Source organism: Fopius arisanus, unplaced genomic scaffold, assembly GCF_000806365.1.
Source record: "Fopius arisanus strain USDA-PBARC FA_bdor unplaced genomic scaffold, ASM80636v1 scaffold00055, whole genome shotgun sequence".
In the NCBI taxonomy this organism is placed as follows: Eukaryota; Metazoa; Arthropoda; class Insecta; order Hymenoptera; family Braconidae; genus Fopius; species Fopius arisanus.
In genome coordinates this window covers 769,097-784,971 of record NW_011887794.1, presented here as the reverse complement: position 1 = coordinate 784,971, position 15,875 = coordinate 769,097, and the positions used below count along the sequence as shown (strand labels likewise).

At 37.9% G+C, this 15,875-nt stretch overlaps 1 protein-coding gene across 4 annotated transcripts; it reads left to right on the top strand.

Annotated features, from left to right (window-relative positions):
* On the top strand, positions 1-12,239 carry LOC105268272 (dystroglycan). Of its 4 annotated transcripts, none has more exons than XM_011307673.1 (11): positions 1-343; positions 6,984-7,311; positions 7,430-7,639; positions 7,854-7,982; positions 8,056-8,184; positions 8,261-8,683; positions 8,747-8,839; positions 9,087-9,476; positions 9,689-10,206; positions 10,307-10,664; positions 10,816-12,239. In XM_011307673.1, exons 2-11 carry the CDS (start codon positions 7,033-7,035, stop codon positions 12,160-12,162), a joined length of 3,876 nt encoding a protein of 1,291 aa, XP_011305975.1. In that variant the 5' UTR covers positions 1-343; positions 6,984-7,032; the 3' UTR covers positions 12,163-12,239. The 4 variants fall into 4 exon arrangements, with proteins under 4 accessions (XP_011305975.1, XP_011305977.1, XP_011305974.1 ...); XM_011307675.1 differs by lacking the exon at positions 1-343 and adding an exon at positions 3,545-3,616; XM_011307672.1 differs by lacking the exon at positions 1-343 and adding an exon at positions 3,623-4,003.
* Positions 12,240-15,875: the final 3,636 nt, after the last annotated feature.

Below are 15,875 nucleotides of genomic sequence, written 5' to 3'. Positions count from 1 at the left end.
TGGCGTTATCTGTTGCAGTAATCCCGGATGTTTTTTCTACACAAGACCGGCTGTTCCTCCTGTGATTAATTTCCCCTCCCCCCTCCCTCCATTATCTTGATAATTAAATCGCGGAGTCCCTCGGGATTATAAATGTGCAGTGATAACACAGCTTTTTAAGTGATAAAGAGAAACAGAGAGAGGGGGAGAGAGAGAGAGAGAGAGAGAGAGAGAGAGAGAGAGAGAGAGAGAGAGAGAAGGGACAGAATCTTAACGAGAGAGATTTAAAGACTCTGGATGATTTCGTAAGGTTAACTCAGTGAGAAAAAGGTGCATACTCCTTCCAGACCATATATGGTAATTGGTAAGTAGAAATTGTCACTTTACTTGATATTTTTCCCCTGATAATTTGGTATTGACCGCTAATTGCCAGAATTTGCTGTTAAGTCGAAGGAAAAATTAGCTCTGGGATTCCAATTCCTCATGAATTCTAATTTCGGTTTAAATGAACTTCAATGACTCATTGACTTTCATTTTTTCTTTCTGTGTCATGTAACCGGTGCGGAGTCCAAAGAAATCCTGTTTAAAATATCGTCGTTGACTCACAATTTATGAATGATAAATTCGTGAGAAAATTCCCTCAAGAATTCCGATATTAATAATACAGTAGCCAATTACAAGCGCGAGATAAGTCGAATTTAACAGTTATATCTAATACCGATTGATGTAAAAGAAATTATTGATTTTAGGAGAAAATCTCAGCGACAGAGATTTTTCCGTCTTAATTTAGGGTTTAATAGCAGAATTGATAATTTGATGATGAGATAGATTGAAATGAAAAATTAGCGTGAGTGGTTGTCACGAAATGGTCATTTCAATTAACAAGGGTTTGTTAATTCTGGATGAATGTGCGATCTGGAGTTTCGACCGGATCTACGTGACTAGAATTCCCTGATTTTCCATCAGTTTTTATTCTTTCTCGTTTCCGCAGAGGTAGAGGTACTCCATGTACTCGCATGTCTGAGGGAAAAGATATTCGATGGAGAGAGGGTATTACTCGGAAACCAAAAGGACTTCCTTGAATGGAAGCATAAGAGATTAGGAGGATGCGGAGGAATGCATATGAGACGCATCTCGTGAATGAACAAGTTGGAATTAATTTTCGGCACTTGCTCCAGTGCTTCATTACTTTTATTATTCGGAATGCCTGTATTTCCATAACTCCCCTTGCACTCAAATTCAATTTGAACAATTGAAAATTAATTTTTCTAATTACCTCTCTTAGCTGAAATTCGTATTGTTTAATTGCAATTTGAGCAATCATATTTTGATGTGGAACATGCTTAAATCCCCGAAATTATCTAGGTAGACTGTCGGCTACCGATTCGGTACAATTCGATAATTCTCCACCTCCAGGAATAACTCGATTCCCCAGCGACTAGACTATCGAGCTTGGAAAAAAATCAGCGTGCGATGGATGGGCAATTCCTCATGTGATTTCAAGTGAAACTTTAAGACTTGAAAGCTCTAAAGTTCACCTTTATTTTCACCCTCGTGCCCATTTTAGCCGAGAATTGTGCACAAACGTATGAAAACGTATGAAAAATGCTCGGGCATTACCATCATTAGTCACCATATTTTTTGGAGCAAACACTTCCATGTCCCTGCATAATGCCCTCGGAAAAAAAAGAAGAAAAATTCGCTCCCATGAATATCTAGTACCTTCAACTATACCCTCTCATTTCTTCTAACGAAAATTAATGAACAAGTCGTTGGAAGCGAGAGTGATAAAAAAATACAATTATCTCTATTTTTTCTCCCCACTCATATTGTTATTATTTTTTTTTCTACTGGACTATTTGAAAATATATAAATCAGGGGCTAGCGTAAATAAACTGAGTGAAAAGAAACAGAGGAATTGAACGAATGTTTTTTCACGTGAGGGATAAATATTTTGGTGGGTCTCGGCGGAGTCTAATCGATTTTCCCGTGATATTCTGGTGGGCAAAAGGGTCAATCACATGTTTCCAAGTTCTGGATTATTTCGGGTCAATTAAACACGAACAATTACAGGGATGCACCCAGGAAGTGGCAGCTTCCACGTGGAAATCGAAACAAAAGCGTTGTATTGATCTATTCTGTTAGTAATCAGCGGAGGTTTTCGCTTATTGTGGGATTGCCATTCCTTGAATCATCTATTCATCATATGCCGTTTACCTCGAGACAATCTATACGACCGGAAATCGAGAGAAATAAATAAAAAATGGAAAGAAGTGGAGAGAACCGGGTAAAAGAGAGGCAAAGGAAATATCGTGTCTGCATTATCTCGACGAGTCTGATGTAGTAGATGGTTTCAATCCCAGAGGTTTGAGCCCAATGCCTCAGAGTTCTAAAGTCGAGGGAAACACGAAAAGTGCACACAAGTCAGTCATACACTTACGAATTCCGATATAAATAACTGTAGGACCCTGGCCACACCGAGTAAAATGTGTTACGTACATTCTCCGTTAAACATTTAAGCCAATACAACCAGATGCTCTGAATTTTACCTCAAATTCCTGTGATATCGAAAAATCCTTCAATCGATACCGACATGCCCTAATTTCTCCCCAGATTTATCTCCTACATTCTATTAGTTTTCAACTTTCAGCATCTGGTGCTGCATCTCACGCGAAAAATTTATCCCATTTTTTATTTCAAGCCTCGCATCCATTAATTATAATGGTGCCGATAAAATAATTACTCATTTCATTTAGGCCTTCGTATAGGCACGATTATTAAATTCACTCTCAACGGTGTAAAAGGGGACCTTTGAGCAAAATTGGACGTTAACCCCGAGTGTCTCAGAATAAATCTATGGTACCATTTGTAGGAGAATATTACCGTAATCGAATTCCACAATTTCGAGTAAACCAAAATCCAACTCAACATGAGTATTCAGATAACAAACATTTTCACGATTTTTCCGAATAAACGATGGATTTTCCCCACGATAATGAGCACTTGCGTATTTAAAAAAAAATTCAAGTACCAAAGTTCATGGGTGATCCATGCAGCATCAACAAATAATGTTTACAATCGTTGAAACGCAAAAGATAATCCGATACCAGTACTAATTCATTATTAATGAGGCTCTGATGATTTGTTCTGAATGCATAATTGCCAATCTCCAATCACGAGAGACTGGCACGATCATATCCACAATACTAATCACTATAAAAATCTCCAAGAAGCCGAGATAATTCTCGAGCTCCTCTCAGCGGTTGATCATGAACATGCAACGAAAACTCGTCGTCAAAAAATTTTCAATTAGTAATCTTTTTTGACTTGTCTCCCCTCACCCACCTTTTATCAGTAAAAAATAATAAAATAAAAAATAAAAATAAATCCCAGGGCCTGGAGTGTTGCCGGCTGCTGGTACAGTGTTTTCTTTGATATTAATGCCCCCGGGTTGCCGACCAACGATTTTGATGCGTGGGAGATGGTGGGCATGGGGGAGGCGCAGAGAGGAATTCCAATGGGTGGGGCGATAGAATCAACCAGAGGAAGAGAAACAGAACAAAGAGGAGAGCAAACGTTAAAGTTAGTTCACCAGCTGAACAGTACTGAGCCAGTACAGCCTGGGGTATAATCGTGGGTAGACGCCATACTTGAATATCTCTGTGTGTGTGTGTGTGTGTCATAGAATAGTTTATCGTATTCCAGTACGCCGTCTCCATCCCCGGCATCGGTGAATTCTCACCTAAACAATCCTGCCACCGTCAGCCGCGTTAAATAACACCCCCGTCGTCTAATTTTTCTTTTTTTTTTTTTATATCATCATTCTTTCATCATTATTTTCAATTTCTTTTTATCATTCTTGCATTGTTCACCTTTACCCGGGGGATTGAGAACTGCTCCAGTACCCGAGGCGAACACCTCGTTCGGATTTCGTGGTGGAATTTTTTTTGAGTAAAAAATTGGAAAATATCGATGTGTGGGGGTGGATGAGGATATTGAGGAATTTTTTTTCACATTGTACACGGTGAGTGACACCATATCGCTGGTAGTTTAATAATAAAAAAATTTCCGGGTTTTTATGGGGCTGTATGAAAACAACGGGAGAATCTTGTTTGACAAACACAATGTGCAACAGTCAAATGAGTCATGTGATGCTCTAACACGAGGGGTTTACAACTGGTTGTCTTGAATAAGCACTTTTTGTTCTGATAAAGAAGGGGACACATGGCAGGTTTATGGTGGGTAAATAGAAATAAAGAAATTCCAGTGGTGGTAGAAGGCTAGGGGAAGAGTCTTTGATTCGTGTGACATGGGATTAGTACAGCGGATTTTAACTTCAATTTGGTTTTCTCTCTTTCTCTGAAGGTATTTGTAATGATTCACCAGGTAAATCATCAGGATTTAAATCATCGATAACTTGGAATTGACAGAAGGAAATTGTCGCGTGTTCCCCTGAACCATTGAAATCTCATAATTTGTTTGAGAGACATGGAATCCCGAATAAGACGGCTTCGACTGCCCTAAAAAGGACAGTACTATCCGTGCTCATTACAAACTTTCCCATTGACAATTTACTCTAATAACAAACAGAAAAAATCACCTCGAGTTATAGGTTTCAAAGCAGACACGTAGATTCCATATCTCCAACGAACCCCCCGAAATTCATTGGCATATCAAAATAAGTGATGGGTAGGGCACATTTCCTTTCCACTTATTCCCCTAAATTATTTCCAGCCTACTTATTATCCGTGTCTTCATTATTAATAACCATTCCCAGCATTTACAGAACAAATATTGAAATTGAATGAGTGACAACGAGCGTCGGTGGTATTTATGAATGGGCATTTACTGGTGCATTTGTGCATGATATCGTTAATGCACCGCACTATCACTCTATCAACTCTGTTTATACACGCATAATCAAGTAAATATACGGTGCATTCAATTATGCAGGTTGAGCACTGATTAATGAGAGTCAAAGTGAAGGAGAGAGAGAGAGGGGCAGAGGGTAGGGAGTCGTGGGACAGAATGATTTTCTCGTCTGAATAATCCATTCATCCGTTATCGTGCATGGTTAGGATCCATTATTCATTGAAATTTTTGGGTCTGAGTCACGGATTTTAGAGCCAAGGATTAAGTGGGATCGATGACCCCGATCTATTCAATTATTCTCTAATATTTTTAACTATTCTCGAATTTTTATTATTCTCTGGGATAATTTTTAATGAGATTGAGAGTCTCAGGGTACGATTCTTCATGCAGCGTGAGAGTGAAATTGCTAGGGTTAGCGAATCGTCATACTTATTTATACCACTGACGAGCCACATGTCTGGTAGTTATGAGCTTTCAATGTGGAGGAAACCGGCGCACTCCATTGCAGATTCGCAATAAACTTCTTCAAATAGTTCCCAACCCATCCGAAAAAGAAAAAAAAACACAATTCAATCCCGTTGTCATTGTAATTAAAAAAATCGTGCAATAAAATTCCGAAAATTCCTGACAATATCCCGAGCTGAATTTTATCTGACCCCCATTTTTTTTTTCTTTGAATAAACACGACTGCTAAAATCACAGCAGCCATGTGGAAACTTTTACCCTGGGGTATGAATCCAGGGACAAACAGCAAATCCATACCATTTTTTTTTTCAATTGCTGTATCATCGATGCATTAATAATTTGCACATCGAAACCAGGGACTGGAATTTTCGCATGATTTTGTCTCGGAGAGTGAAAAAAATGTTTAAATTTTGGGCGAAAAATATTCACGCCGGCTTCAGCGAGTTTATTCACTTATTGATAAATTAAATACACTCAGAGGGGACAACTATCGCTTCAATATCATTAATCGTTCAGTCGGTGGTATTGAGGATTTAATTTTAGAACGAATCATGATGAATTGCGAGGTGAAGGAACTCCAAAGTGGAGTCCAAGGACATTATGACGATTTTCAATTCAATAAGAACGAAACTTTTGAAAATACAATGGCCCAAGGGTATTCCCTCCATACGAATAAAAAAATCAATTCAAACGGAATCTTCATTAAAATTCTCTCCACTAAAATTGACTCTCGAACCGGAAACTTGTGGCACACCAAAATGTTTAATTCAACAGAGACGAACAACTCGGTACAAATCACAGACATTCTTCAATATTATAAATGAAATACTGTGATATCAGCAATATCGCAGCTTTAGCCTCGATGATGATCCCATAGCCAGAAATTCCGCGTCGCGCAATACGTTAATGCAATTATATTTTAACCCATTGGCAAACAGAAAAGCTGTTAATAGTCTAAAAGTGCCGAACAAATGACGCAAAAGACTCCCAAAGTGTGTGGAGAATGCATTCGTTGATATTCTATCCACTTGAGACTGACGCGTCTTAATTAAGTGGACGGGATGTTTCAATCGAATTAATCCCCTCGCAACCCAATATCACAAAATTCATCGAAGGGAATTATCCGAGGGGAATCGATGAAAAAATAAAAAATACAGCCGGCAACACTCAATTCGCAATGATATTTCAAAACATCAACCTCATTTCTTATTTGGTTGTAGCTCCGCTATTGTTCAATTTTCACAGATGCTCTTAATTTGGGACACTTAAAGTTAAGTGGATCGCCGGCATACGCCAACCCTCACGATTTAATACGCCATCCACATTGCAAATCAACAAATAAAAATGTTAAAAAATGAGACTGAATAATTGAGAGAGAATCGTTGAATCAGATAAATACTATTCCGTTTACACAATTCCATTTATTTCAGTCGACATGGGCGGTTTTTATTATCGCAAAATGCACCCACGGTACTTCATCAAGAGGAGAATATCTACAATTACGCAAGAAATTGAGGACGATGATCATGCAATGCATTTCTTATGTAATTTCCAGAGATGAAATGAGAAATCCCTGAGAAATTGCAAGTTACGAGGGAAAAAATCATTGACGTAAAAATGCCATTTTTTTCCCCCTCTCGGAGGTCAAAATTTTTTTGTCGTTTCAGATTGAACAGTATGCCACAGTGAGGATATAAAGACTGACAAATAAAAAATATGAAGTTGACCTCCCTAGCACTGACTCTGCTACTGCCTCTGACACTTGGCCTGACATCCTCCGATGATGATCTCGTCTTTGATGACATAACTGAAGAGACATCACCACCTACTCTACCAACTCGTCATAAGGAGCACGATGTGAAATCCCACAGACCCAAGAAATATAAAAAGATCGAGAGATTCTGGGGTATAGCCGATGGTATTGCGGTCGTTGGACAGGTTTTTAAACTGAAAATACCGAAGCAAGCGTTCAGTGGGAATATAGATCGCTATGACGTGAGTTTTTCATTAAATCTCATTTCTAATTCAATAAATAACGAGTTTCGACCATTCATGACAGATTTCACACGACATTCCACCATTTATTATTCTTATTTTTTATTTGGCCCATAAGATTCGAGGAAATAATGGAAAGCCACTGCCCCATTGGCTAGCTTTTGACGATGCTGCTTCCACTATTGTTGGTGTACCAACCAGGAAAGACGAGGGCCACCACCGGATCACCGTCAAAGCACACGGAAAGCACGGAGGAATTGCTGATGATAATTTCACAATTCGAGTTGTCAACGACAATTATTCGGAAATAAAAAATAAAAATTACAGAGTGAGTTTAAAAGAATGAGAAATGAGAAATATTGTAGGCAGTCACTGATTCAAGAAGTGAAATGAATCAGTGGGTCACGAATTGTTTCGATGCGCATCTGCTAGTGCATTTAACGAGTCGCATTGTATAATTAAGCTACACTGATTGATGCCAATTGACATGTGTGTCAACCACCTCCACGATATTGATGCTCATTGATTAACTATGATTCTAGAATCGTTGTGACGAATCCGAAGACAAGACTGTGATGACTATTTTGTTGGACACGAGATTCGATAGTTTGAGACCAACAGTGAAAGTCGAAGCTATCGAGAATCTCGCGGGTTTCTTGGGACTGCACAATGTACGTTTTCAAAAAAGGAATAATAATTTATAATGTTATTAATGAATAACTGATGATGTTCCTTGAATTTTAGAATGATCTCTTCATGTACTCGCAAAGTAAAAAGGAGGAAAATCCCTCTGACCAGTCGACAATTGTTCTGACTGGTCCAGGAAATGTGAAGCGTCGTAAGGAAAAGCATTCTAGTGTAATTCAATGGCAGGTGAGTTATCAGTATGAAATAATTCAATAAAAATAGATAGAGAATAAATGAAATTTAATGAATTGGGTGGATGAAGGTGGGCTGCGACGGTCATCTGTGGAAACACCAGGCAGACATTGTCAAGCAGATTCACGAACAGGCGAGGGATGGAACCCTCACCGAAGTCCTCCAACTGCCCGTTCTCTCATGGAGGGTGAAAAGTGATACCAGCGATCTCCTGCGAAATCGCCGAGAGACAGGCTCCGGTGATTACGGTAACAACGACAATGAGAGTGACAATGATAATGACAACGACTATGATGATCGTGATTATGATTACGACAATCCCGAGCCCTTCGACGACGCTGATAATGATCGGGATAATACAGATGATAATGAGGCTATTACGGAAATACCACGTAGGGCATTCGTACCTAGTGCATCCGAGCCCAAACCCTTCCCATCCGAGTCCGATCATCCCCATCGACATCATCATGGACAGGAGACTGTTGATTGGGAGGTGAGTAATTGTTGGATAGAGTATTTCAGAGATCATTATGATAAATAATGTTGAATTATTTAGACGGAAGAGCAAGTTAAATTAGACGAGATTCTGCGAGCAAGCAATCCCCAGGAGAACGCCATCAACACGACAACTTCATCACCTCCAAGACTGGTAAATTTTCCCCATAAACATCTACTCAAGTCTACAATAGATTAAAATAGATGAAAAAAAATGATGATAAATAGCTTGAGCCTGAGTTCTGTAAATAGCTTCACTGCATTCACTTCTCGATAGTTAAAACTCATAAAATGCAGTCTTGTCCAAGAGTCTAGTCTTAATTTTCGTGACTAACAATAAATTAAATCATTAAATATTTATGCATAAATCGAACAATCCGCATCTACTAACAATTTCACAGACAACAACAGAGCAAACAAGTGCCACACAAAACTCATCACCCACACCGAGTTTCGAACCAGTCACAACTCCGAAAACACCGATTCAACAAGCAACAACTGTTGGCGATGTACCATCACCTAAAACATCAACAATATCCACGACATCAGCCGATCCAACAACAACGAATGTTACCGATTCATTAAGTACAGCTGATGACATACAAACGGAATTAACCCTCGATAATTCAACTTTAACAAATACAATAAGAGCCGATTTAGAGACTGTCCGGCCGACGATATCAACGGATAATGATACATTATCATCGACTGAATTAACAACATTGCCAAATTCATTAGGAATAGTAACTTCATCAACGGAAAAACAGGAAAATAATAGTACAATCGATGAGGTAAACGCTTTTATTGCTTCCCAATGCTTTATACTTTTCAAATTATCAGCTTTTATCGAGCTAAATTGTCCTTGTCAGAAGCTTCATCAATTCCTCGTTTAATATTCGTTTAATGTTACCATCATTTTAATCTACATAAAATATCCAAATGTTTATTCACTATTTGTCTGGGGCTGAGGACGAGGAAAAATTAAATTATCCATTCAATGTAGATCATTGAGTCAACGGAAATATCGACAACGGACAAAACGTCGACGAATGCTCCAGTGATCCTCCCATCGTCAACAATTACCGAGCCTTCAACAACTCCATCAACTACCTCAACGACCACTACAACTGAAAAAACCACAACTGAGGAAGCAACAACAACAAGTACTACAACGACAACAACAACGACAACTCCATCAACAACGACAGCCTCGACCTCCACCTCGACTTCGACTTCGACTTCGACCACCACTACCACCACGACAACTGAGCCACCTAAAACGACAAGTGAGGGCTTTGAGTTTGGCATTAAGAATATGCCACCTAAACAGGACAGGAGACTTAAGAAGATTGCGGTGACAGCTGGGAAGCCACTGAGTTTCATCATTCCATCCAATACCTTCAGTGATATTGAGGATGGTGACACGAGGAATTTGAGATTAAGACTTTTGCTGAAGGGTAATTCCGTGAGAAGTACTCACTGGCTACAATTCAACGATAGAACACAAGAAGTTTACGGACTGTGAGTATTTATAATCATTCGAATTATCTGATAAAATTATTACGTCATTCACATGAACATCTCCAATATGATGGACTTTGGAATTCCTCTCGTATTCCAGGCCCCTGGAGAATGACATTTCTCAATGGGAGTATGACGTTGTGGCATCAGATCGTGAAGGCCTCACTGTATCAGACAGCCTGGATATATACGTGCAACAGCAGAAATTCACAAAATCGATCAATCACGAGTTTAGCATATATTTGGAGATTGTTGAACGTTCGAAATTCCCGACGAATGTCGATTGGGAATTGAAGACGGTTCAACGTCTTGCACAATTGTACGGTGACACTGACGGGAGTCAAATTACAGTGCGCTCAATAGAGACTGAAAATAATATGGCGATATTCACTTGGACGAATGACAGCGTGCCCAGGAGCAGTGAATGTCCCAAGGATGAGATCAATAAACTGTTGCATGTAAGTCAACCATTCATTAATGAACATCCCTATAATTTATTTTAGAATAAATAAAAGAGTTGACAAATTGAATGGTAAATTGTAAGACAAAATAATTTAAATTTCAGTTCAAATGAAGATCAATTTAATGAGTGAATTTTCCTCGAAACAGGTATTGATAGCAGATCAAAACGAGACACCTAGTGCCCTCCTTCAACAAATTCTCTCCCCAGAAATTCGTGTGACCCGTGTGGTGTACCAGGGCCACGGCCAGTGCGAAACGATGATTCAGCCTGAGGCCCCAGTGGTCCCCGAGGTAGAAACACCCAGAGAACCCAAGAAGAACCTCTTCCCCCTGCCAAGAAACCAAGTGGACCAGATAAATGCAGTGGTTGGTCAATTGCTGACCTTCCGAGTCCCAGAGGATACCTTCTTCGATCACGAAGACGGCTCCTCCAGGAACATGAAGATGTCCCTCTTGAACATCGATAGAACAGAGATATCGCCGAAGGACTGGCTACAATTCGATGGCAAAAACCAGGAGTTCTACGGTGTTCCTCTCGAGGAGGATTACATAAAATACAGTAGAAGACAATATCAACTCGTTGTTGTTGATAAAGAGGGAGCAGAAGCTGTGGATACTCTGGTGGTGGTAATCGAAAAAGCCGATGATGTACGTCACCTCGTTGATTTCTCCATGACCCTCCACATTCCCTATGAATCATTCATCCACTCGTCAATTCAAAAACGCAATTTCATCGAGAAACTTCGAGATCTTTTCGGTGATAAAGACACAAGCTCGATATCAATATCTGGTATCACTCCAGGGAGTACAGTTATCAACTGGAAAAACACATCATTACCAACGAATTATTGTCCAGACGCTGAGATCAAGAGACTAATGGAGATACTGGTTAAGCCAGATAAATCCCTGACTGATCACGTTAACGAGATAATGGGAAAAGACTTTCCAGTGCAACAGGTGACTCTCATACCCCTGGGAATTTGCGTTGGGGAATTGACTAGAGTACACACACCTGGTAGCTACATACCACCATCCGAGGATTCAACAGCTGTGAGATCATCACAGGACGATTATCTCATTACTTTTATTCTACCCGCTGTTATAATTGCTGCTATGATACTGTTGGCTGGTATCATTGCTTTTATACTCTACCGAAGAAGAAGAAGTGGCAAGATGAGTGTCAGTGAGCACGATGACGAGAGACAGAGTTTCCGAAGCAAGGGAATTCCTGTGATATTTCAGGATGAGTTGGAAGAGAAACCTGATCCCGGGAATAAATCGCCTGTGATTCTTAAGGAGGAGAAACCCCCCCTGCCACCACCAGAGTATCAAAAGTCTGACGACGGTGCGGATCAGCCAATGTTGCCAAAAGAAAATTCAGAAGAGCCATATCAACCACCACCACCATTTGCCCGTACATCGGACAACAATCGTCAGAATCGACCAAAACCAACGCCAACATACAGAAAGCCACCCCCCTATGTGCCACCCTAACAAAATAAGACAAAATCGCAGAGAAAAAATCACGTACCAACGATGCTCGGAGACTCGAACGTAATTAAGACTAAAAACCAAAAAAATCATCGAAAGAAAAAACACGACAGTCAAAACGCTTCATTTCACCAGTAGTCAATGAAATCAATCCCATAACGAATTACATGAATCAATACTAAGTTGGTAATTTCTGTTTTAATGATTAATTCAGATGCGTGATATTAGTGACATGTTTTAACCAGAAACAGTGCCATTTTTCTAAGGAATAAGGGACTGCTTACAATTCAAACACTTGGCAATATTCAAGTCCATTGAATTGTTTTTATTTTATTGACAATTTTTTGATGATTTTAATTGCATTATTTTCAATATCCCCGGGGTATTTTTAATTTTTATAACGCAGTTGAATTGATAAATTCGATGCACTTGAATATTTTCAATGAAAAAAAAAATTGAGCTATTAATTGATGATGTGTCTCCAAGCATGTGCACCTATGGCAATACTTAATTGGATAAAATCACGATCGATTTAAGGAAACATTACTTATGAAAAAACCACTGCCAGATTTTTTTCACCTTTATAATACTATAATGATCGAGGACGTTGGCCTTCAAAATTTACCAAGTTGGCAATTTTTCATCCAATCGTTTACTGACAATACGCGATAAGATGAAAAAGTGCCTGAGGGAGAGTAAGAGAAATAGGGAAGAGCTATAAATAAATTTTAAATAAAAGAGGAGGACGATATCTTTATAAAAATGTACCAATTATAAATTAAAAATAAACGGTATACATAAACGAATGCAATGAATGCTTCCATGACACCCAGATGTCATTATAATATCGAGCCAATTATCTGATAAACATAATGCTTAATTAATTATCAACATCCGTTCGATACGTGGCTCTAGACTGGTGGCAGTATTCAATCATATTAATTGTTTAAAAATCAATTTGCGATTATTCAATCACGCATTATCCATTTTTCAGACATTTTTTTTTTTTCATTAAATTTTCCTATACTTAATGCTGATTTTTTAGTTTAAACGCACAAAATTGCTTTTTAATGAAACGATGTTCATTTTTTAATTGATCCGAAAGATTTTAAAACGATTGACTATTCCGAGGGAAAAATTGGCAGTTATCAAAGACTATAGAATAGTTACCAAACCAAAAAATTGATATTAACCAAAACTACACAGGCGAAATAAAAAAAATCAATAAATTGTGAATTAAACAGAACAGACTTTGAATCTGTCCAATTTTTTATAACAAATCCTTTTCAATTACGGTTGTAGCAATAAAAGATGAGCCCATTAATGTAGTACTTAATATATTACTGTACGTCAATTGTTTCTCTAAGTAATTTTTTAACATTGGTATTTTTTCGACAACATGAACAACAAACGAATAAACCATGAAAGCAGTCATTTTTTTTTTAATTAATATTTCGCTCAGTGTCCCACATTTGTCGACACAATTTTGTTGGTGTTTAAAAATTGCTCGTTTCTCCCGAGCTCAGTAATTTTCGTGAAGAAAAAAAAAATATTTGAAACAATATTCGACACAGAGTTTTTTTGTCATCGCTAATGACCTCGGTTGTTGATGCAACATAAAATGATAATAATGAGTGGAGATTCGTTGGAGGTGTGTGAAGATATATTAATGGATTGATAATAAACCGATGCCAAGTGTAATACCACTGGAATGTATAATAAAAATATTATAATTATCCCCTAATTACTTAAAAAAAAGAAATTAATATCAACATAGAGTAGGAACGAGCGAATAACTACGATCCAATGCTTAATTAATTATCATGAAAATCACAGCGCCAGAATTGATTTCATATTTTTGTAAATTTTATACCCCCAATTGTCGCCTCATTCGTCCATTTGCAATCTATTTATCGATTAATAATCACAATTCATCATGAAAATTCTTTGCCTCATCGAAATGAACGCCACGAATTGTAATAGAATTTCAATCGCACATTAATTTAATTTCTCCCACGTGAATAATGACGTTAAAAAAAAAACAAGTGACAACAGTTGCCCTAAAAAGTTGCCCTGCAAAGAGCAATAAACCACAGCTAAGCCGTTAATCATTTTTTTAATGCGCTTCTACCAAAGGAAATAAAAAACCTAAATGTTTACGAGTCACAATGCTATCAGATCATATCATGCTTTCATATCACACGTGACTTGAGATTGAGAGCTAGATTCTGTGTTCGTCATTACGTAAACAATGATACACTGTGTACCGATGACTTAGATAGTTAAATTCACGTGCGATCAAATGAGAAAATTTTCGATAAATCAGGAATTGACAAAAATCTTGACATCCCATTTCCTTTGACTCCCCTCGCTCTATTGTAAATCCTCTATCTCTCCCGTCCCCTTCCCGTTTTACTCCATCTTCAACAAGGAAAGAGGAAAAAATACTTCGATCAAGTGGTAATTAACATATCACCAGTGAAAAAAATCGACGGATAATTTCAGAGGAGATATTCCATGAAATTCTTCGTCTTCGCGTGAAAAAAATATTTGAGATTCGTGAATTACTGAAGATTTTTTCCACACGTCTGAGATGGAGATGAGAATAACGATAAAAATAATAATCATTACGATAAGAAGCAATAGAATATTTTTCAATTGTTAACACTGTGCTTTCTCGAAACACGGTACGTCATGCGTAGAGCTAGATTTTTTAGAAATCGTGAGGCATTCTGACAATTTTGTATATTAAATAATTAAAACAATGGCTAGATGAGAGAGTAGGAGGATAAGATTGATCAGACTAATTGTCACTGGATGTTGAAGGACAGGGTGTTGTTAAATTGAAATCAACTAGAATAGATTGCCAGCGAATTTTAGGATTATTTTTGTCAACTGAGCAACACAAAAGCTTTCTAACTTCTAAAAAAAATAAGCACTTGGCCGATTATAATGTTGGATAACGTGTTGTTCTCGAGGAATTCAGAATGAAATTGAAGAGATGAATAAATCATTTAATCAATATGGAGTGTTTCACAATTACGGTCATAACGAAAAAATGTAAAATGTGTATAAATATTGAATTATATTATTCGGAGAAATGAGACAAGCGTATATTCAAATTTGTGTAAAAATATGGATCAATAAAGTCATTTTGAGGTGAAAATAGGGTGTTTTGTGGATTGAGAATTCCCGGGGGGATCTCACCACTAGAAAATTATCACTTTCTGGAGCATTATCATGTATTATGTCAAAAATACCCAATATTTGTTCTAAAGTGAAGGAAAAAATTCATTTTTGATGGAATAATAACTGTGGTAAAGTTCCATCTCGTAATTTCCCCTCATTTTCTCTCATTTCCTCCAGTCAATGATATTTTCCAATGGTGAAATGCGATTTTTATCAACTTAATGTGAAACGATATACCTCACAGCATTTAGAAATGGAAACTATCGACTCCATTTATCTAAAAACTATTTTTTACGTGTTTTATACACAAAATTCCCTCAAACAATTTTTCCCAGTATCACCCCCTAAAACTCTAAATGAGAAAACAAACGTTGTCCCTTACACAATAATTTCTCTTCCCGTTGAAAGGGTTTTTTTGAAACCGTCTGCGACATCCAGCTCATGTACATTTTTTTCTTGGTTAGTACAATCAAGTAAACTGATTGTACATGTCTGTAGAGTCAGAGTCGCGAAGGTACAAACGATTA